This window comes from Meriones unguiculatus, chromosome 5 (assembly GCF_030254825.1).
Source record: "Meriones unguiculatus strain TT.TT164.6M chromosome 5, Bangor_MerUng_6.1, whole genome shotgun sequence".
NCBI lineage: Eukaryota > Metazoa > Chordata > Mammalia > Rodentia > Muridae > Meriones > Meriones unguiculatus.
The window spans coordinates 109,213,784-109,236,012 of record NC_083353.1 but is presented as its reverse complement, the minus strand read 5'-3'; the positions used below and the strand labels follow the sequence as shown (position 1 = coordinate 109,236,012).

Here is a 22,229-nt window from a genome sequence, read left to right as displayed (position 1 = left end):
CAATCTTCACCCCAGGGGGAAATACAAACAAGAAGATCAACTGCAAGGCTCTGCACAGCATATGTATCATGAGCTGTGACCCCCACACTCCCAACAAGCAGGCCTGTGAATCAACGACAATGCCTGAGAGCAGACACGGGTTTCTTAGCATACCTGCTGCGTGCTCCCCCACACCTACAGTGCAGGCATACAGATGGGCTGTGCCTTAACTAAGGAAAATGAAAACTGCTTCCTGGGGCTAGCAGCTGTCCTGACGGGGGCCACCTCTGAGCCTTCGGGAACAGCACTAAGGGTTCTCTGTTCCAGACTCTCCTACCAGGACGATGAAAACCGACAACTGACATCTCCAGAGGAGGACAAGAGGGAGCTCCGGCAGTCTCCAAAGAGGGGTTTCCTTCGCTCGGCCTCTCTAGGTAAACTCATACCTCCATCTGCAGGCGTGGGCAAGTAGTCACCTCCAAGATGGCAATGGTCAGACACCAAGTGACAGCTGAGACACTGTTAGGGCCACACTTAGGCTGCCTCTAGAGATGGCCTGGTAGGCACTCGGAGTGACAAGATTGCTCAGACTTGGTTGGAAGAGGGCACAGACATCGGTTACTCAGATGCCTCAGAGACAAGCGGAGGCATAAAAAAGAGCTTGGGGCCCGTGGCACCAACCTTTGAAGCTCACCATAGAGGGGGCCTCTTTCAGCCAACTGGAATAAACATCCGAGACAGTCAGCTTAAAAACCAGAAAGGCTAGTCTGAGCTCACAGCGTCGGAAGCTCGGCTCATTGCATTTCCGCCTGTGGCTAGGTAGCACATCATGACGGGAAACGCGTCCTTTGCCTCCTGGCCTGGAATATTAAGGAGGGAAAGAGACCAGTGTCCCACAATCTCTTTTAAAGACACATACATCCCCATGGTAGAAAACCTCCCACGAGGCTCCACCTTTTAAATATTCAGCCAACCCTTCAATTGTACCAAACTGGGGACTACGGCTTTAATACACGGCCCTTGGTAGACACTGCGGATCCAGACCCTAGCCGGGCCATCACGGGTCAGTGCCGTCACCTGTGCCCTCATTCTGGTTCTCTGGCTACTTTTGCAGGTCGAAGGGCCTCCTTCCATCTGGAGTGTCTAAAGCGACAAAAGGATCAAGGAGGAGACATCTCTCAGAAGACAGCCTTGCCCTTGCATCTGGTCCATCATCAGGTATTGGCACCTGTGGGCAGGCCACAAGCCACACCTCCGTGGGGTGATAGCAGACCCCTCTGTCTTCCCTTCTCAGACCTCTGTACATTTGCCCCCGGGTAGGGCCATCCACTTCTCTGCACATACCACAGACTGCGATGCTGAAAGGCAGGTCCCCATGAGACCCTGGTACGGATCCCTCTCCTGATTCTAGCTGGAAGCTTCAGGGCTCAGGAGCTTTCTCCTTACAGTGCACAAATACCCACCCCCTGTGTGCTGCCTGATGCTGCTGCAAAAGCACCACACTGGAGCAGAGATAGTATACCTAGGGTTTGATGGGACCCCAAACCTGAACTTCAGAGCAGTCTGTCCACTGCCATGCAGAAATGATGGCAGCCCGTGCCAACAACATGGTTGAGAATAGGGAATGCTGGGCGAGGTGGCCTTGTCTGAAATCACAGCAAATTCACGGGACTAAGACAAGAGGACGGGGAGTTTTGGACTAGGCTGGACTTCGGGGGTGGGGGTGGGAGTGGGGAATAGTCTCCAAGGAGATAAGACCTGGGAGACTCACTGTATAAAATCCATCCCAGCACAGCACAGCCGAGACAGTAAAAACATTGGTATCGCACTCTCAGTATCTGAGAACATGTAGAAACTTCAAGCATATTACCCTCGACAAATCGAGGGGGAGGCCCCACCTGAGCTCCCAATTTATCTTTTTAATTACAAACTCTCTTTGGGGCCTATTTGTCATCGTGTGTGTGTGTGTGTGTGTGTGTGTGTGTGTGTCTGTCTGTCTGTCTGTCTGTGTGGCGCGCACGCACATGCCCGTGCCCACGTGCTTTTCTGTGTGTGCACATGTATGCATGTGTGCATATGTGCACACATGTGTGGACACATGCACACATACATGTTTTCTAAACTGTTATCACTTCAGCTCCAAGGCCAAAGCACGGCCTAAATAGGGATTCTCGTCAACTCTCCAACATAATGAACATAGCTTTATGCTTCCCTTAGATTTCCAAGTACCCAGACGCCGGGGACCCTCCCAAGCGGGGGGAGAGGAAAGAGAAGCAGGATGTGGGGGCACTATGGGTGCTATTTATAAAGGTCGCTCTGGGCTGGTTTGCCGGTCTGTCTTCGTGCTCACAGGTGGGGAACTAGGTTTCCCTGTCTGTCTTTCTGCCACATCCAACCTGCCCTCTCTGTCTTCCAGAGATGGACCCCCCCACCACACAATGTCATTCTTTTCAACAAACATTTCACGTCTGAGTAGGGGACACTCACTGCTGAGAGAGTCCCAGGGACCGGGGGAATGCAGATTTTCGAGAGCATTTGGGGACAGAAGGCAGACGCGGAGATCATTTAATCAGGATGCAGTCTCGTATTAAAAGGAGCTCAGAACACACTTTGCGTGACGGGCTGTGAAAGTGAAAACATTGACTCCTGGGTTTGCCCAGGTCTCTCTGACGGCCACTGTGCCTCAAAGGCCTTACTCCTAGTAACTCCTGTTTCTTGTGTCCACAGGCATTGGCAGTGGCAGGCTTGAGCCCCCTCCTGCAGAGAAGCCATTCTCCTACCACATTCCCCAGGCCATGCCCCACACCCCCTGTCACTCCAGGCAGCCGGGGCAGGCCCCTACAGCCCATCCCCACCCTACGGCTGGAGGGGGCCGAGTCCAGCGAGAAACTCAACAGCAGCTTCCCATCCATCCACTGCAGCTCCTGGTCAGAGGAGAGCCCGGCCTGTAGTGGGGGCAGCAGCATGGCCCGGAGAGCCCGGCCTGTCTCCCTCATGGTGCCCAGCCAGGCTGGAGCTCCGGGGAGACAGTTCCACGGCAGCGCCAGCAGCCTGGTAGAGGCGGTAAGTGAATTCAAGCCCCTGGGGAGAGGGGGGACCCAGAAAGCAAGAGACTTTGGTGCAGAGGAGGAGGCCTGGCTCTTTCCTAAGTAGATTGTGTATCGCGTGTGTAAACTGGGGAAATGCTGAAGGAGGCCTGGCCTGCAGAAAATTACGACCATGACCATACCAGACAATGGCCACTGGGTGTGAGGCAGAAAGAGAAAGTGGGGGCCAGTGAACCCTAAGGAAAGCCCTGCTGCCTCCCAGTGTTCACACCTGCTGGGGCTTGTTCCTACACAGAGGGCCAGGGTTCACTGTGCCCAACTCTGACAGCTCAGTAGAACACCCCAGAGCTTTGGAAGCTTGCCAAGGGAAACTGACGTTTTCATGGTTTCCAGTGATTCCAATGCATGAGTGGCATTAGAGTCCAAGGCGAAATTTTTTTCTTCTCTCTCTCTCTCTCTCCTGAGCTTCCGTTTCCTCCTTGAGAGAGATTTTAATGTCACAGTCCTCTGCCCGTGAGGAACATTACTCCAACCTTAGCATTACATTTTAGGGTACTTTGGCAAACTGAAACAGCCCAAAAGGAGGGTGGCATGGTCGGTCCTTAGAAACCATCTCCTAGGAGAACTGGAGGAGGGAAGGCTTGCCAGCCAAGCTCACCCCAGTGGGAGGTCTGTCTGTAAAGGAGTCAGCCGCCAGCCCCGGACCTGTCAAGCAGAGGCTGCCTCTGTGGTGGGCGCAGATGGACCTGAGAGCTAGAGTTGGGTCAAGCAGCCTCTGGGCCTTGCCAGCTCCGAAACACTAGTTCTTCGCTTGAGCCTGGTTGTCCTCTATTCATCTCAGACATCTCTGAGACTCTTCCTGGGTGCAGAGGCTGTAGGTGGAGGGAGGCATTGGGAAAATGGGTTTCAGCTCCCATGAGCTCCCACTGTGGTGGTGAGGACAGATAAAGAGTAAGCATGCTGTGGCCAGAACAGGCAGGGTGCCTGAAAAATAATCAAGCGGGAGCGATGCAGGCAGAGGAGAAGGAGGAAAAGGAAGAGGACGAGGAAAGAGTTGTGGAAGAAAAAGACTCTGCCATGTTCTTCTACCCATTGGCTCAGAGATATAATAACGTTCCCTGTAAAACTAGTCACTCCGGCAGCAGGCAGGAAGAGTGAACACAGGATGGTCATCCACAGCCCTCCCAAACAAAAGCAGAGCACACGCCCCACACAGGGAGCCCTGGAAAGGCAGACAGACAGCCAGGGGAGGGGGCTGGTGGCTAACACTCGCCAAAGGAAAGTGAAGGCTTCTTGGATAGGGCAACATGAAAGATGTGTTGGGGGCCAAAGAGGAGAAAGAAAAGAAAGGACGGACTAAGATCTGCCTGTGCAAAAGCGGAGCAGAGCCCGAGGGCCCTCTGCAGGTTTCTCCTGATAGGGTGTAGTGCTTGAATCCTCCCGCCTAAACCCCTCTCCTCTGATCTGTGCCTGCCCACTTCTTTGGTACATGCTCCATCTCCACTTCCCTGTGTCACTCTCAGCACGCAAATACAGACACACCACCATGCATGCACACACACGCACGCATATACACATCATACACACATGCCCAGGTAGGTGTACGTCTGTACACACGGATGTTCTGCTTTGAAGCTGCCCGAATAACCCAGCCTGCGACTGCATCTTCCGGGAGCGAGCGTGGAACTCCAGTGACCACGCCCCCTTTCTGTCTCCCCCCCCCCCTTTCAGGTCTTGATTTCCGAAGGACTGGGACAGTTTGCCCAAGATCCCAAGTTCATCGAGGTCACCACCCAGGAGCTGGCTGACGCCTGCGACATGACAATAGAGGAGATGGAGAATGCCGCAGACAACATCCTCAGCGGGGGCGCCCAGCAGAGCCCCAACGGCACCCTCTTACCTTTTGTGAACTGCAGGGACCCGGGGCAGGACAGGGCTGCGGTCCCAGAGGACGAGAGCTGCGCATACGCCCTGGGGCGAGGCCGGAGCGAGGAGGCGCTCCCGGACAGCAGGGCCTACGTCAGCAACCTGTAGTCCTCGGGGCCGGCGAGACGCGGGTGTTTTTGGGTTTTTTTGTTTTGTTTTGTTTTGTTTTTTTGTTTTTTATTCGTTTCAATGTTCCTAATGGGTTCGTTTCAGAAGTGCCTCACTGTTCTCGTGACCTGGAGGTAACCGGAACAGCGTCTCCATTCACTGCTGTCGGGACAAGCCTCAGAGCTGGGCGGTGTGCGGAGTCGGCTTTTCAGGGGAGAGAAGGCCAAGGCCGCGGTGCGGGGCTCCAGCACCTCCCCGCGGCAGCACCGCCCAAAGGACCCCACCCCCCTGAGCGAAAGGGTGTTTTCCCCCCTTGCTTGTATAAACAGACATTTGCACTCGTTCTGTCTGAGCCTGGCCGTCTCTGTGGAGCAGGGCCCCAGGGATCTATGGCGGGAACGGGCCAGCGCCCCCTGCAGGGGCCGGGGAGGCGGCTGCAAGGTTCCCAGCGCTGCAGGTCTGGGCCCTTCAGGATCCTTCCCCTGCAGGAGCCGGGATGCAGGTGGCGGGAGCCGGCGCAGACCACACTGCAGGCCCTCGGCTAGCCCGGCCGGGGGCGCAGGGGCTGCCCAGTGCTCTGGGTTTCATGCTTTGGTGGTTCCCGTCAGCATGTTGATGCGGTTTTCCTGGGTTGTTGGTCTCTTTATTATTGTTTGTCATGCTTTCCCCACAGGGAGGGGAGGAAGAAGAGCGTTTACAACTGCGCAGCCTCACTCACTGTTTCCACATTTGCGTATTTAAGTCGGATTTGGTTTTTTATTTGTTTTTAACCGGTGCGGTTCCCCCAACCACCATCCACGGAGCGAGGGTTCAGTAGCACCTTAGGGGGTTTTTACCTGCTCTGTGTCTGCCCATTAACGTGTTACAATTTCCTTAAGAGCAACTTTTTTCTTTCTTTCTTTCTGGTGTGGTCGATCATCACAAATCCGCAGGTTAACCAGCAATCGGATGAGGTGTTGTGCGCCTGGGCGGTTGAGTTGGGCTCCTTTCTATGCTGGGCGTACGGGTAGGTTCAGGAGAGAAGAAATATGGGCATCTTTGTGTCACACTTGTGTCCATAGTGGGTCGTCTGTGCGTACGTGCGCCCACGTGTGTGTGCGCAATCCACCCCACTCTCACCCCTATCCCACCCCACCCCTCACCCCTCCATCCCCCCCGCACAAAAGTCCATAGATCCCGGTTTGGGTTTGACTGCAGGGAGTTCTGAATCTGGGGCTATTCGAAAGCAAAAAAACAAAACAGAAAAAAAAAAAAAATCACTGTCTCTGCTTCTGCTTCTGAAACGAGAATCGGTAACTGCATTTTCTGTCCCACGAGATATGCAAAAGCAATGCAATAATATCCATTTTAAAATACGATTGTGAGTTGTGTCCGCATTAAAAGTCTATTTTAAAAAAAAAAAACACGAAATTTAAGGGAAAAACTCAAGAAGACATTTTGCTTCGATATATTCTGTGTAATGTTTTATTGCATTGATGATGTTTCTGTTGAAGAAACTGTTATACTTGAATTCAGGTCAGTTTCAGTATTTTTCAAATATTTTTTTAAAACTGAATTGCAATTGTGCCAAGCAAATATAATGACTTAAGTTTTGTTTCAAAATCCACTTCTTGTATATTTTGCTGCATGTAAAGTAAATCATTTTGTATTTGGAGTGTGACAAGCTTTACCTTCGAGCTCTTAAGTGCTTTTTCTATATGTGGTCGGGGGAAGAGATGGTTTTTCTTTAGTTTGAGAAGTGGACAAAGATCTGCAATGTAAGTCCTCACTCTGCTCTCCGCAGGCAGGTCTGGGAGGTACCGTTTGGCATACCTTGTGTTTTGGTTCCGTAATCCCTCAGTCTTTCCAAAACACGGTGGTAAGACTGTCCATGCCGCATCTTGCTTTGTGAGATCAGGACATGTTTCATCCAGGTCTTCACTTGCTGCCTTCTGCTGTTCTCTGTGGATACTGATCCAAAATGCTCCAGCATCCTGTGCATCTCAACTGAGAGGATGAGGTGACCTCAGATGTCAGCCGGGGGCAGTGGTGGGACAGGTTGACCTTTGATAAATGATTTACCCAAACACAAAGAGCCATAGTTGAGGCTGGAGAATAGTGACTGGATGGAACTGTAGTCCTACAGAAGCTACACATCCTTTCCTTCTTCTGAAGCAGGAAGGCGGAAAAGCCGGGCATCTTGACTAGAATCTCACAGGGCTGAAAGGAACAGATGTGTGGGGCTTTTGTTTAGGCTCCTTTGGATCTGCCATCAGCAACCCTTATAATTAGTGCCAGATCCTTCGATTGTGTCTTAATAAGAATGGTTGAACAAGAAGGGCTTTGGGGAAAATAAGACTCAACCATTCACCCAGAATTTACCTATGGGGTATCTTCCATTCCCAGTGTCCTTCAAGCCTTTTTTTTTGGGGGGGGGGAGAGTATGTGAGAATCTACTAGAAATTCCAGCAGGGATGTCCCTCAGTGAAGATGAATCTGCTCTCTTATAGGCTGTTTCATGAAAATGTAGAGAAAGGCTCCTAATGTTTGCAGGTTAACCAGTCTAGAAACAGCATTTCTCCTTGGATTTCCATGTGCTGTATCCTTATGTATCCTTTGTAGCACCCATGAGGGTTTCTAGAGATAATGATGAGATAGCATCCTTTGTCTTATTTCTACAAGGTTCTGTGGCCGTGTTGATGAGACTTGAGTGTTGAGCCCTTCTGACTGGCTGTCTGGTTCTCATATACATCTGACCCCTATGCAAATATGATGTTTGGTTGATCCTACACACAAGCATCCTTACTCTGCTTACTCGGTCTCCTCTAGCTACCTTCTGCTTTCCTTTAGATTCATTGATTTGCACTGCCAGAGTCCATTGACAAGTGGCATAAGCTACAGGCTGAGTTCCTGCAGCTCCTGCCAGGACTCTGCCCGTTGTGGTTCCCCAACCCATCCTCCCTAGACCAGTCCTACCCACTGGCTGCCTTGTTCTTTATGGCCAAGAAGACCAGAGTAGCCTTTCACTCATACTTGACACCCTGCAAGAACGGCATCATCAGGGACAATGGGCCCCTTACCCTTGGTTACCCTTTAAAACTTGGCTTCATGACCACCTGAATAAGACTGACACCAGGACAGCGGGGCACAGGGCATAGGAAAGCCTGTGAACATCTACACCAGACTAGCTCCTCTCCTCTCAGTGTGGACTCTTCCCAGTGACTGTTTTGAACATAATTCTCAAAGCTTCTGCAATCCTGACAGTCCCTGAATAGCAGAGGGATTAGCCCAAAGCTGGGGACCAAAGGGACATGAAGAGGTGCTCTCACCTGTCCTATGACTAGCTCTGTGTCTTTTTGTTTCCGATCTTTCCATGTGTGTGGCCATAGTGTACAAAGTCCAGTTAAGTTCCTTCCTGCCTGGTCCTCATTCACGTCTCCAGGTTAAAAGAGAGAGACTTTGGTTAGGCCTTGTTTGAACTATAAGATTTTCCTCTATTAGTTGTGGTTCCCACCTTCTTACCCTGACTAGAAATCCAAGGCCCAACTGTGTCTTTTATCCTCCTCTGGCACATTGGTTGCAAATTCTGGGTACTTGTACAAAGAGATGATTTGTGTTCCTTTCTCAGTCTTCTCAACCATCTAGAGCTCCAGACAAACCCAGCTGAACACAGCAGGCTGCCCTTCCTTTGCTGAAGTCAGCACATTTCTGGAAGACCCTGGAAGTCAATAGAAGGAAGGTGGCTGCTGTGTAGACGCCAAGTGACACACTCCTACTGCTCTTAAATGCAGGCCAAGAGAGCAAGCATCCAGGTCAAGGATGGAGTAAAATCTGCTAGTCAGGGTTTTTAGCCTGGTCATACCACTTTTCAAATGTGTCCAAGGATGGCCCCTCCTTCCTGGGACCCACCTTGGGGGGCTGAAATGTTCTCATTCAGTAGCTAGAATGGAGCAAGGAACTGAGGAAGGAGTGTCTGGATTTCAGAAGAGATACCCAGAGCCCAGGGAAGTTGGAAATGGCTGTTAAGTGTTCTGGCTGATTCTGTTCTTCTACGGAGCCCTGGCTCTGAAGCAGGTCTTAGCCCAGAGAAAAGTAGAGGGGTATAGGGATGAGGAAAGGGCATGTCTTGATCTCCTCTGTGTCATCGTATGGAAAGCAGCTCCTTGTCTGGTCACCTTGATGACAGCCCCAGCAAAGACTGATGGCTCCATAATCTGCCTAGAAGTTATGGGGAAAAAAAAATTCTACCCTAGGTGTTTTTCTATCCAAATTAGCCTAGCTAGAGAGCTGTGGTCCTTACCCGGCCACAGATGCCCCTCCACTGCATCTGCCAAAGAATTTGCCAATGGAAAGTAGTTGGGGGAGCTTGGGTCCCACTCACCAAAGTCCATGCTCTGCAGCAGCTGCCATGGACACAGGCATCCTGAAAGGCTGTGAGGGGGAAAGCATCTTGCTTATGACGTCAGTAACAGCCTTTCACCTCCCTAAGCCTTTCACCGTTCTTCCTCCTCTCTTTCTCCTCTCTTCTTCCTCCCCTTCTCTTTTTACCTTTCCTCCTCCTCTTCTTCCTCTACAAGCCCAGTGAAATAAACAGAGGTGAAAGGAGCCCTTTGCCGATTCTTACAGTGTTTTGTGTGCCATATTGTCACCTTGTCAGGGAGACAGTTGAAACACACATACACTTACAAGGCACAGTGATGTGGTGATGGCCACAGAGTGATTTTTTTTTTTTCTTCAGAAGGGGATGGCTGTGATAGGCACGTTTAACCTGTTCAACCTGTGGCTGTGTATCCCAGAACAGCGATGAATGTGGCCCAGCACGTTTAGCAATGATGTCGTATTATAACAGACATCTTTGAAGAGGGACATGTGGGAAAAACTAGGACAATTTCCACAGGTAGAAATGGTATCAGTATTCTTCACCTACAGTGAGGAAATGCTATCACTCTTGAACTCACCCTTTCCCTCCAACCATCTTAAGAGGTTTGATCCGCATAATATATGATAAAAACCCTGGTCTTCTTGGTATGTTAGGAAAACCTGTTAACCTGACTCTAAAAGGGAGCTGGAGAATATAGCTGGACATATCAAGCATTGCAGACCAATCTGATACTGTGAGTACGGTCTGAATTGAGGTTTTTGTGTTACATTTCTCATAGGTCTTCGGAAGACAAGGCCAGGTAAAACACAATGAAAATGTAAATGTCATCTGACCAGAACCAAACTGTCTCAGATGCTCACTGCTTTAGAGGTGTAAACTCCTTATCCCCATGGGAAATCCTGTGTACTCCAGTTCTTCAGAATCTAAATTATGATGCTATAAAGTCTACAGAATAAGTGATGCACCATATACTCCAGCAGAAATGAGGCAATGGTTGCAAACTTGCCACCTAAAAATTTCCTTCTGCACCACTTAGAAGGGTCATTACAGAGACAGTTTGGGAAAGCAGAGGGTATAGGGATCGGGAAAGTTTTTTTTCTTCCCCCTCCCCCTTTTTTTTGGAGCAATGTGAAGGTACTGGGGGTTGAACCAAGGGCCTTGTGCATGCTAGGCAAATGCTTTAGCTTTTATTTTGAGATGCTCTCTGCCTCCTAGGACTTCCCAGCATGGAGAACTACATGAAAGTGAAAAGCAGGGGAGAACCATTGGGAATTGAGGACAGATGACTTGTAATCGAGCAGTCCCTGCAGAGGACCCCTTAGAAGGCGGTGGCGTGACCCACAAGCTACATGCACCTTTCTGTTCTGCACACAGCATACATCCACAGCTCCGTCCTGTCCCTTCGACTCAAAATCCACCTCTCAGCTTTGCTACCAGAACACATACCAATCTATCCTACCCTGCTTGGACACATGCTATTGGCCCACTGCCCTGAGCACAGCATGGATGACACAGAAACAACTGGGTTTAACACACCTCTGTGATGACAGCAGTTAAGAACGACCTGTGGGAAAAGAAAGTCATTGAGAAATAGGGTGGCGGGTCCCCAGGAGTGAGCGCTGCGATGTCTGCTACCCTCATAATACTGCCACTCTACATAAACCTGCCAGTGTTATTAAGGGAAACTTCCCTCCAGGTAAAGGGTCCATATGAAGCCTCTCCCTCCCACACTCTCCATTGTCTCTACTCGGCCCGCTCTTATGTCCCCAAGAAAACCTGTGCCACGTGCCGCGCCTGTTCCCAGAGAGGCATGGAGAGATGAACAGGCTTCTGTGCCACTCATACACACCTGCCCACCCCACACCTGCACCTCCAGGCTCCACGACACCACAGTCTGACTACTGTAAACACTGTTGTACAGTTTGTAATCATCAACTAATCCTGTTGTCAAAGGCCCTGCCTGCTGCGCCTTCTCCCCCCTCGAGCAAGGCCAGGGAATCTAGAAGGGAGAGCCTTCAAGGAGAGCTTCAGGGTCCATCTCTGTGTGAGACGTTACTGTATATTCCTGTAAGATTGCATTTTTATCTAAGGAATGATGTTATTTAAAAAACAAACAAAAACGCAAAAAAGAATTGCAAATAAATTTCTTAACAATGTCGATCTTGGTTTAATCAGTATCTACCCCTCTTCCACACCTGGCCTCTTCTCCTGTTCCCTACAGGTCACAGAAATAGATTTAACCCTCCATATTTCACTCGAATTGGATCCTTCAAAGTGGGGACAAGAAAGAGGGTGTGACTCCACCATAGTCCCTAACGTCATGATTGCAATTGGTCTCATTGTTTCGATCTTCTGCACATGAGAGGGTCAACCGAGATGGTCAGAGGCGAACAAGGAGGCAACATACGAAAAATGAAATGGTTAGGCCTGAAAACAGAAGCACTGTCCCCTAAATAACTGATTTGGGATAAAGGGGGAGGGGACATAGAAAGAAAGGCACTGGGGAGATAAAGTAAGATTCAAACTACTTTGCAAGCAATCAAATGCAAGGTTCTGTGGTTACCATGACTTAAACTGGCTCAGACAAGGCTTCCAGAATAATCCTCATGAAAAACAGAATTGTTGCAGGGGTTCCACAAAGGCGGGAGAATCTGCTCACGAACCTGTCCCCTGCCCAGTGAATGACTGCTCTTCTGGACTCTGGGCCCTTGTAACTCCTCAGGAGCTCTGGATCCTGTAGGAATGCCTGAACAGCCATTTACCTTAACTTTGGCAAGTTCAGCCACATGCCCAGCCCAGCCCACCACCAACTGAACCAGACCAGCTTCATCCCAAGCAACTAGCCTGGAGCCTGTGGGGTCCAAAGCAGATGGAAAAGCAAATCTTCCTAAAAAAACTCAAAGCTCTGTGCTCGGCAGAGACTGCTGCTTCTCGTCACAGAAGAGCAAACACAGAAGAGGGAGTCTCTATTGCAGCTGCTTTCCCATCCAACTGAAGTGACTTCCTGTATTTAAAGGGCCAGGACCCTTTTCCACACTCTTTCTATTTTTTTCTCCTTTTGGAAACTAGCCACTAACAATTAAGGCATCCAAAAGTAACCATTTAGATGGAGAGCATTAGAAAGTGACTGCCCGTATCCAGGGAACAATCAGCCTCAGAAAAGATGCAAGAAAGCCTAATTTTCTACATCACACCCCTCAGAACAGATTCTGAGCTTACACTCTTTCCTATAGGCTAACACTGTAATCCCAGCACTCAGGGATACTAAGGCAGTAGGGTGACTATCAGTTTGAGGCTAGCTTGGCATACAATAGTCAATTCCAGGCCAGCCTGAGCTACAGGGAAAACTTGCCACAAAACAAAAAAACAAGTAGCAGGGGGGAAACCCACCAAGCATATCAGAGCCCACAAAGAAAGAGTAAGCCATAAAAAAATGTGGAGGAAGGACATCTGATTTACCCACAAATAAAAATGTGGTGAAAACAGTTACCACATTTTTAGATTCAACGTTGATTTTGCAATAAGAAATCACAAAACATACCAGAAAGACGCAACTATGACTTATTCAAAATTAAAAAAAAAAAAAAGTCCACAGGCCATCTCTGACTAAGACCTGGAAAAACTACTAAACAACATATACTCTCTTTCAAAATAACAATTGTTTGTTTTGGGAGGCAGGGCACACAGCCTCATGGCACACATGTGAAGGTCAGAGAACTCCTCTCAGGAACCAGTTCTCTCCCTCTAGAGATCTAACTTTCTTGATGTTTTCAGAACCAAAAAAAAAGTCAAGAAAATGGTATACAAATGCAATGGCTAGTTTGTGATCCTAGTACAGCAACTAGAGAGAAGAGAGCTCCAGGGGCTTGCTGATCAGCTAGTCTAACTGGTGGGTCAGACCCAAGGTCACTGAGAGAACCTGTTCCAAAGATTAAAGTGCCAAGAAGATAAGGGAAGGAAAAGGAAAGAAAAACAAAAGACAAAGCTTGGCCAAGGTGGTGGCACACGCTTTTAATCCCAGCAGATGGGAGGCAGAGTGAGTCCAGGATAGCCAGGACTACACAGAGAAACCCTGTCTCAAAACCCGATCCTCCACTCAAAAAAATTAAAGTGAAGATTGATAGATGAAGAAACCTAACTTCAACCTTTGACTTTCTCATACTCATGCACAATGCACCCATGCTCATGAGCACACATTTGTACAAACACAAATAGAGGGTGCTATATGACATAGAAAAATGAGCAGCAGATTAACAGTAGTCAGACCTAAAGAATAATTGTTTAAAAATTAAATGAACCAAACTTTTCAATTCAAAGGTAGGAACTGGCAGAATAGTTTGGGTTTTTTTTTAGAAACAAGCCAACTGTATACTGTCTCACTGAAGTCACTTAAAAAGCTTAAGCCTTAAAGATCCAGTCTTAAGGGGAGAAATCGCAAGATTATCTCAATAGATGAGGAGTATGCTTTTGACAGTTCAACATGTCTATGATAAAGGTCTTGGAGAAATTAAAAATAGGCAGAACATACCTGAGAACAATAGAGGCTGTATATGGTAAGTCTACCAACATTATAGTAAGATGGGAAAGCAGAGAGCAAGGGTACCTACTCTCTACCTATTTAGTAGAGTTCATGAAGTATTAGGCCAAGCAACAAGACAAAAGATATAAAAAGGATAAAACTGGGAGAGGAAGGAGTTGAATTTTCCTTATTTGCAAAACATATGATTATATACTTAAAAGACTCCACAGACTCCACCAGAAATCTTCTAGTTTCAGTAAATTTGCAGAATATTGAGCTGACATGCAAAACTCAAGAGCATTCACATATATGGAAAAAAAATAAAAATAAAAAACCATTCCAGCCACCAGGCACAGTGATGCAGGCCTTTGAGCCCAGCCCTAGGAGCAGGAGGCAAACCTGGTCTACAGAGTGAGTTCCAGGACAGCCAATGCTACTCAGAGGGCCATGCACACACACCTCCAAAAGAAGAGAGAAAAACATTCCACTTACAATAGCCTCTGGCAAAAAAAAAAAAAAAAGCACCAAGGAATAATCCTCATGGCTGCCATGTAAATCCTGGTAAAATAAAGCCTTGAAAAGAGAAATTAAAGAAGATACTAGATAATGAAAGAGACCTTACATGCTCATAAAACTAGCAGACTTTAAACTGTGAAAATGGCTACACTACCAAAAGTGATTTGTAAATTCAGTGAAATTGCCATTAAAATCACAATGACGTCTTTTACAGAAATTGGAAGAATAATCCAAGACTTCATATGGAAACACAGAAGACCACAAATAGCCAAAGCAATCTTCAGAAGAAAGAACACAGTTGGGCGGTGATGGCACATCCTTTAACCCCAGTACTCAGGAGGCAGAGGCAAGTGGATCTCTGACTTCAAAGTCAGCCTGGTCTATGTTGTGACTCCCAGGACAGCCAAGGCTACATAGAGAGACTTTGTTTCATAAATAAATAAATAAATAAATAAATAAATAAATAAAGCCATTCAAGAAATGGTGCCAGGAAAACTGGGTATCCACCTGCAGAAAAATGAAGTTGGATCCTTTCACAAAATCTGAAACCGCTAAAAACAAACAAATAAACAAATAAGTAAATAAATACCCATAGGTAATACACTCAGAAAAAAAAAAAAGGGGGGCGTAGGCAGGGATTTTCTGAACAAGATTCTACAGAGTAGGAAATAGCCCCAAGAGCTGAGGGTTGGGATCACATGAAATAAAAGGTTTCTGCATAGCAAAGGGAACTATGAGCAGACTAAATGGATAGTCCATTCAGAGAGAAAAATCTTTTTCAGACAGGAGGTTAATATTTAAAACATGCAAGGAAAATTATAAAGATTTCGATGAAGTGGATGGATCTGGAAAGGATGATGTTAATTTTCCGAAAAGAACAAATAACTCCCCCCCCCATGTCATCTCTACGAAGGTCCTAGCCTACAGTGTCTGTTATCCGTGTGTAAGGGGTGTGAGTGCAGGCGTAGGATATGGAACTAGTACGGAGAATGTGCAAGGGGAAAGAGAGGTCTTGAAGAGAGCGTGCAATGGGGAAATGTGTTACACAAAAGCAGGAAGGAGGCTGTGGAGATGTGTGATCAAGGGGGCTGAAGGGACTGAGGGAGACAGGAAACAAGTTTTGTTTTAAAATGTTACAATGAAACCTACAATCATGTATACTAACTTTAAATTTTTAAGCTAGGCATGGTGCTCACACCTTTAATCCCAGCCCTCGGGAGGCAGAAGTAGACAGATCTTTGTGGGTTCAAGGCCAGTCTGGTCTACATAGTGAGTTCCAGGACACCCAGAGCTACAGACAGAGAGCCTGTCTCAAACAAAAAGAAAAAAAGAAAAGAAAGAAAGAGGAATAAAATGAAACCAAACAAGAAAGCAAAAGGAAAAAAAAAAGATGATAAATGAAGTCAAACTATGTTTCTCTGAGGACATATGTAAAATTTAAAAACCTTTACATAAACTGGAAAGAATTACAAGGGAGATAAGAGGTAAATCTGATCAAATGCATTATATGCATGTATCAAAATTTCAAAAATTTAGTCAAAGTATTATGTTATTAAAGATAAAGAAACCACGTTGATATAATAAAAAACCTTGTACACACACACCCCCCAACACCACAAATTCAATGGTGAAAGATGAACGTTTTTCTTTAAGATCAGGATCAAGTCAAGGATACCCTCTTCTGCCATGTCTATTCAAAACAGGACTGGAAACTCCAGGCAGAGCAAGGAGGCAAGGAATAGATACAAGGCGTCAAGTAGGAAACTGATATAAAACCATCTGTTTTCACCCAAGGGAAATGTAGGAAACCTGAAAGATTCTGCACACAAGGAAAGCCAGACTAATAAATGAGTTTATCAAAATAGCAGAAAGCAAAGAACACACAAAACTCCATTGCATTTCTTTGTTTTTGTTTTGTTTTGTTTTTTGTTTTTTTGGTGTTGTGAGTAGAAAACTCCACGCTTTGTAAATACCAGGCAAGTGCTGGACTGCTGGGCTACATCCCTGCATTCGTTACATTTCCACACACTAACAGCGAGCAATATGGAAATGAAATTATGAAAACAGTTCCATCTATGATAGTACTGTCAAAAAGAATGAAATACTTGGGAATTAATTTAACCAAGGAGGTTAAAATAAAACTCATACAAGAGAAACTACAAAGTATTTCCAAATGGGAAAAAAAAAAAAGAAGAAACACATTTCATATTCACGAATGAGATGTCAAAACTACTCAGGGCAGTCATAAGACTCCGCACAGTTCCAATCAAACTCTCAATCACGCTTCCTGCCAAAACAGAAAACCCACTCTGAAATTCACAGAAAACCACCAAGGAATCCAACTATTCAGAACCATCTTGAAAAATAAGAGCAAAGCTGGAGCCTTATGCTTGCTCATTTCAAAACTTAGAAAGCAGTAAGGTTGTAGAATAACAGGTTAAACACAGACGTATGGACCAATGGGTGGGTAGAGATTCCAGAGATAATCCTTCATGCACATGGTAGGTCATCTTTGATGAGGACTGAAGACCATCCGTTGCGCATCAGTATCTTCAACTGACAGGTCTTAGGAAATCAGATGTCCGTGTGTAAAATAATGAAGTTATATTCTTACCTAATGCGCCATATGAAAACTGAATGAAGAGCATAAATGAAAGAGCTAAAAATTATAAAATATTTTAGAAGTAAATATGGAGAAACAATTATGACATAGGATTAGGCAATGGTTCTTTTTGATGTGATAACAAAGGAACAGATCACAAAATTTAAAAACAGGCTAGTAATCTGACTTCAAGAAATCTTAAAACAAATGTGTCTCACTATGGTGGGGCTTGTGTCTGTAATTCTAGCATTCAGAAGGCCGCAATAGCAGGATTCCAAGCTCGAGGCCAGGCAGGAATACACGTGAGACCTTGCCTAAAAAAAAAGAAAAATTAAGAGGATGCCTAGAGAGTTGAAGAAAATATTTATAAATCATATATTTGATAAGTGATTAATAAACCAGGTAGTGGTGGTACATGCCTTTAATCCCAGCACTCCGGAGGCAGAGGCAAGTGGGTCTCTGTGAGTTTGAGGCCAGCCTGGTCTACAGAGCAAGTTCTAGTGAGGGCTACACAGGGAAACCCTCTCTCAAAACAACCCCTCCCCCAAAAAAGGGAAAAAATAAAGGAGAAAAAAAGATAAGTAATATTCAGAACATGGATAGAGTTAATATTCAACAAACAAAAACCAAATAAGTGATAAAAGTTATGAAAAGTTGGCAAAGAACTTGGGAAAATTTTTTTCCAAATGTGTGCGTTTCTAATGAGCACAAAAGATATTCAAAATCGCTAATCATTTTTTGAAAAGGCAACCTAAAGCCACCCATTAAGATGATTAGGAGGAGGAAAGTGTCGCCTGGGATGCAGAGAAACCATGACGCACGTGTGCTGTTAAAGAGAACGTGGACCGGTGCAACCGCAGTGGAAATGACAGTGGAAAATGAGCCATCAAACATAGGATTGTTGTGTGACCAACTGATTAGAAGCAGGTTCTCTGTTATTCATCATGTCCAAAACAGGGAGCAATCTAAGTGCCCATCAACAGAGAAACAGAAGCATAAGTCCAGTGCCTGCATCAAGCATCACATTTTCTGACCGTACAGAGAAAGGCCATTCTCACGGAGGCTGCAGAAGAGAAGATTGCTGAGGCTATGAGGCTAAGTGTAGTAATTGCCATAAGACATCCTGTATGGTGCCCCTTATCTGCTGTGCATCATGTAGCTAAAAATCAGACACAGAAGACGATGGTCGAAGGAGCTGAAGGAAAGGCAAGGGGAGGATTTCTGTTTGACAGGCATACAGGTTTGGTGTTGTGAGAGGTGGGATTTCTAGACAAGACCCCTGGTGATGGTTGCTTAAGACTACGAGTTCAATGTATTGATGCTGTTGAACTGGCTCAGAACTGTTGCAGAGGTCAATCTGATGCTGTGGATATTTTCCCACAGTGTATCTGTCAAGAAATATATGTGAAATAACTTGAACATAGTTATGAAAATGGAAGAAACCATCCGTTCTCCCTATTGATGACAGAGATAATTTGGGGAAATGCAGGTATCAGCCAATGGCCCTCTCTCCTCCTCCTGAGCCTTCCCAGTCTTCCCCACTGCCAGGACCTGACCTCGGTCACATGGAGTTCCAGGGTTGAAGAAAGCAGCAGGGGATGGACTTTGTCTAAATTCGCTGCTTGCCTCGGCAAGAGCTAAGCTCGCCAGGCCCAGGCCCCAGCCTATAGGATCACCACGTATTGATAGAGGACCTGTAAGTAAGTCAGCTGTAAGTAGTTGCAAGTTGCTGGTCACCCTTCAAATACTAAAGTCTTTAAGTTGTATTTTTAATTGACTAGAATAGGGTCCATGAAACGACTCTGTTGTGTTTTGTTCTGTGTGCTCTCCTGAGTGGAGTAACGAGAGAAGGAAAACTCATGGCTCAAGTTAAGTGTAAGTGTGGAAGCATGTCCCCAAAGTAAAGGTCATCCCCTTGTGTGTAGGGCCACTCTTTGGCCATAGAATGGTGTTGGACATTTACATCTAGTCTGGCCTTCAGCTACTTGTTCCTGCATGACCTCCGCTTCTGCCCATTTCTCCCCACATCCCCCAACAAGATATGGTTACTGACCTGAGTGATAGGAGTGTCCCCTGCTAGTTAGGCCACAGTCACTATTGGGCTGAACTGCTGTGTAGCAATCAGTGAATGTATATGGCATATGAAATTCTTCCATCACGTTCAATCCCTCCCTCCATATAGTCAGCTGAAACAAGTATTCCCTCCAGATATGTAACCCCATCCCGCATTTTTTTTCCTCCTATTATTAGCATATGGCTTCTCTCCTATGGGCCTATGGTGAATGAGCTCAGCAGCATCTCCATATGGTCCTCCTCACAGGCACATGTGCTCAAGAACCGAGGCTGTGAGGAGTGGCAAAGCAGAAGACCGTGGGCCACAGGCAGGCTCCACTCCAGCCTTCACAGAACTCTATCCTGTATATTATTAGACAATATCTCAAAATTAAACGAGGCTTACGTTTACAATTGGCCCCAATTGCACGTACATCATTTCCCGTGGAACCCCACAGGGAGAAGAGGAAGGCAAGGCTCTTACTCTTTTGAGAAGCTTCAATGTTAGCAAGATCCTATGTAATCCCAGCAGCTGGGTCGACGCTAAGCCCAGGTGTCTCCGTGAAACCCACTGACACGCTATATAACATGATGCTGGAGTCAGAAAACGTTTTAACACCGTTATATGTGAGTATCTGTGTGGCATGGTTCTGGATACCCAATAAGCAGCTCCTCCTGTAGCTGACACATACAGTTGTAACATATGTGTCTCCTTCATTTAGCATAAGGTATTAGTCTCAAAACCTGGCTCCTGAAGCACCTAGCCAAACAACATGTGATTCTTGATTAAAGCACAGATTCCAAACTGTTGTGTGACAGGCTTTTCTTGCAGAGGCACAACACACACACACACACACACACACACACACACACACCCCTATTCATATGCATAGTTCCTTGGTGGCATCAGACCAGAAGAAACTTTTGGCCCCAAAGGAATGCAGCCTGAGGAAGATGGAGAGTAGGCTAATGAGCATTTGGCAGTTAGAAGCCTCCCTTCCCTCTGCTTTTGTCCCATGAAGCCATGTATTCACATGACTTACAGTCTGTCTTTTCTAAATAATTCAGACCTCTTCACACCTTTCCCTTCACTGTCCAAAGCTTTCCCTCCACGCTTGGATTACAGTTGAGTCTGTGCCACCGTGTGTGAGCTGATGCTGTCTACTTCTCTGACTTTCAGACCTCATTTTCACGTTCCCTGCCCCACCTGCCTCCAGCTACACACCAAATTTATTCACTCGTACCATTTGTCAATTAATTTTTCTCTCAGCTCCAAATGTACCATTTTACCTTGCTTCACGATGCTAGAGCTTGGTCCCATAAATAGGTCGTCCCTGTCGGTCAGCTTGCTCTCAGTAGCAGTGTTGTCAGTGGAAGTCAAGGAAAGAAAACTGCAGGGCTGTTTCAGAGCACTGTGACTTCCCTTCCACCTTGGGAGGGCCTTGGGTGTCATGACCTGAACCAGCAGGACTAAGAGTCCTGAATGCTGAGGTATTGAGTGGAAGGATGAGGTATGAGAAATAGAGAAGACAAAAACAATTACTGGGACCAAGAGGTCTTGACATAATCTTACGTTTGCCAAGCACGTTTATTAAGAAGTACAGCATCATACATGCTATTTGCATGGGAAAACAGGCAAGGTCAAAAAAGAGCTAAGTCAGACAATGTTGGCAAAGAGACCCAGATATTACCCCCCTCACAGCTGCCTAAGGACTGATAACCACAGTCCAGGGGGAGTCAGGTCCCCAGAAACCACAACCTCGACTCCCATGAGGAGGCACCGGCTCCAGCCCTAGAATGGCCTTGCCAAACCCATTTCTGGACAAGGATACAGGACTAAAGTTTTCTTTGTCCTTTCATCAGGGCCTCTGAGAAAGCCTTGGGTTGGAGTGGTGAACCACAATGTTAGGGTCCCGGTTATGGTCAGCCCAGTGTCTCCAACTGCCTAGTTCCGGCCAGTTGCATTTTTTTTCAGCATCTCTCTTACACCCAGCTCTGGCCTACGCTCCCAGGCAGGATGTGTGAAGGACCCTTCACAGCTCCAGTTTCCATCTCAAGTCTCTTTGCCCCAGAGGCAAGAGCTGAATTTTGCATTTACTGCCTCTGATTTGGTAGCTCAGACCTTTTCTACTTACAATTCTTTATATTAAAAAAAAAAAAAATGTGTTCAAATTTCTAGTGTGCTTTCTATTTCCATATTGGTTCCTGACACAGTTAGCAGTCAGAACAGTCTATGGAGACAGGCTCTCAGTAACAGGAGTTAAGAATGTTCAACTGTCAGTGTGTTCAGGTTTGAGAGCACTGCTGAGGTTCTTGAACTGGGAAAGTGCATGTTGACCTGACATACATTCCACTCTAAGTGACTAAATCACCACCTGTACCTGGTTTTGATAAATCGCTAACTGCAGCAGTTCCCTGGGGATTCCAAGAGCTGCCTGGTTGCTATGGTAATGGTGCCACAACAAGCCTGCAGCATGTAACTGAATTTCCTGAGTGCAGTGTAGCACTTCAAGAAATAAAAAGAAACACTCGAGTTTACAGTATGAGAACCAGAGGGCTCCATGGCAGCATGAATAGAATCTCACTTCTGGTCACCACAAGGCCACTATTGTTGAAAATCAAACACAGAATCAACAGTGCACGTGGCTGGATCTAGTAGCAGTTGAATTCATGACCTTTGCAAGGTTTTCATACAGATGCAAGATAGGGTTTTGATTGGGAAAAAAATGAGACTCTGATAACTGAGATTGAGAAACCTGGCCTCCCTTTCCTGCAAAATGCTCTGGTAATTTCTGGGACAGAAGCCTAGGAAAACATCCCCCACCCCATAATTATTTTCTGTTGCCCTAACCTGCAGCTTGAATCAAACCTCCGTGTACTTCAAAACCTCAGGTGCACAGTGTGGCCGAGGAGGACACATTTTAATTGGTAAAATTATTGCAAAACATTTTAAAATATGTAGTTGCAGAAATCTAAAGAAAGCGGGTATGATTCTAAAGGAGGGAGCCCAATGAGAGTGAGAGAGAACACTATATCACAGCCAACTCATGTATATGGAGTGCTAACTAGAGATTCCAGGTCATAAACTATCGGCTGGGTATGCCTGAAACTTGGACTAAT

At 46.5% G+C, this 22,229-nt stretch overlaps 1 protein-coding gene across 5 annotated transcripts in view; it reads left to right on the top strand.

Annotated features, from left to right (window-relative positions):
- Cacna1c (calcium voltage-gated channel subunit alpha1 C) overlaps positions 1–11,578 on the top strand; it is a 483,983-nt gene extending 472,405 nt beyond the window's left edge. For all 5 annotated transcript variants that reach the window (XM_060384021.1, XM_060384019.1, XM_060384018.1 and 2 more), the window contains 4 exons: positions 307–413; positions 1,094–1,197; positions 2,707–3,042; positions 4,758–11,578. In XM_060384021.1, coding sequence (XP_060240004.1) covers positions 307–413; positions 1,094–1,197; positions 2,707–3,042; positions 4,758–5,060 — 850 coding nt within the window. In that variant the 3' untranslated portion in view covers positions 5,061–11,578. The remainder of the gene's footprint in view (positions 1–306; positions 414–1,093; positions 1,198–2,706; positions 3,043–4,757) is intronic.
- Positions 11,579–22,229: the final 10,651 nt, after the last annotated feature.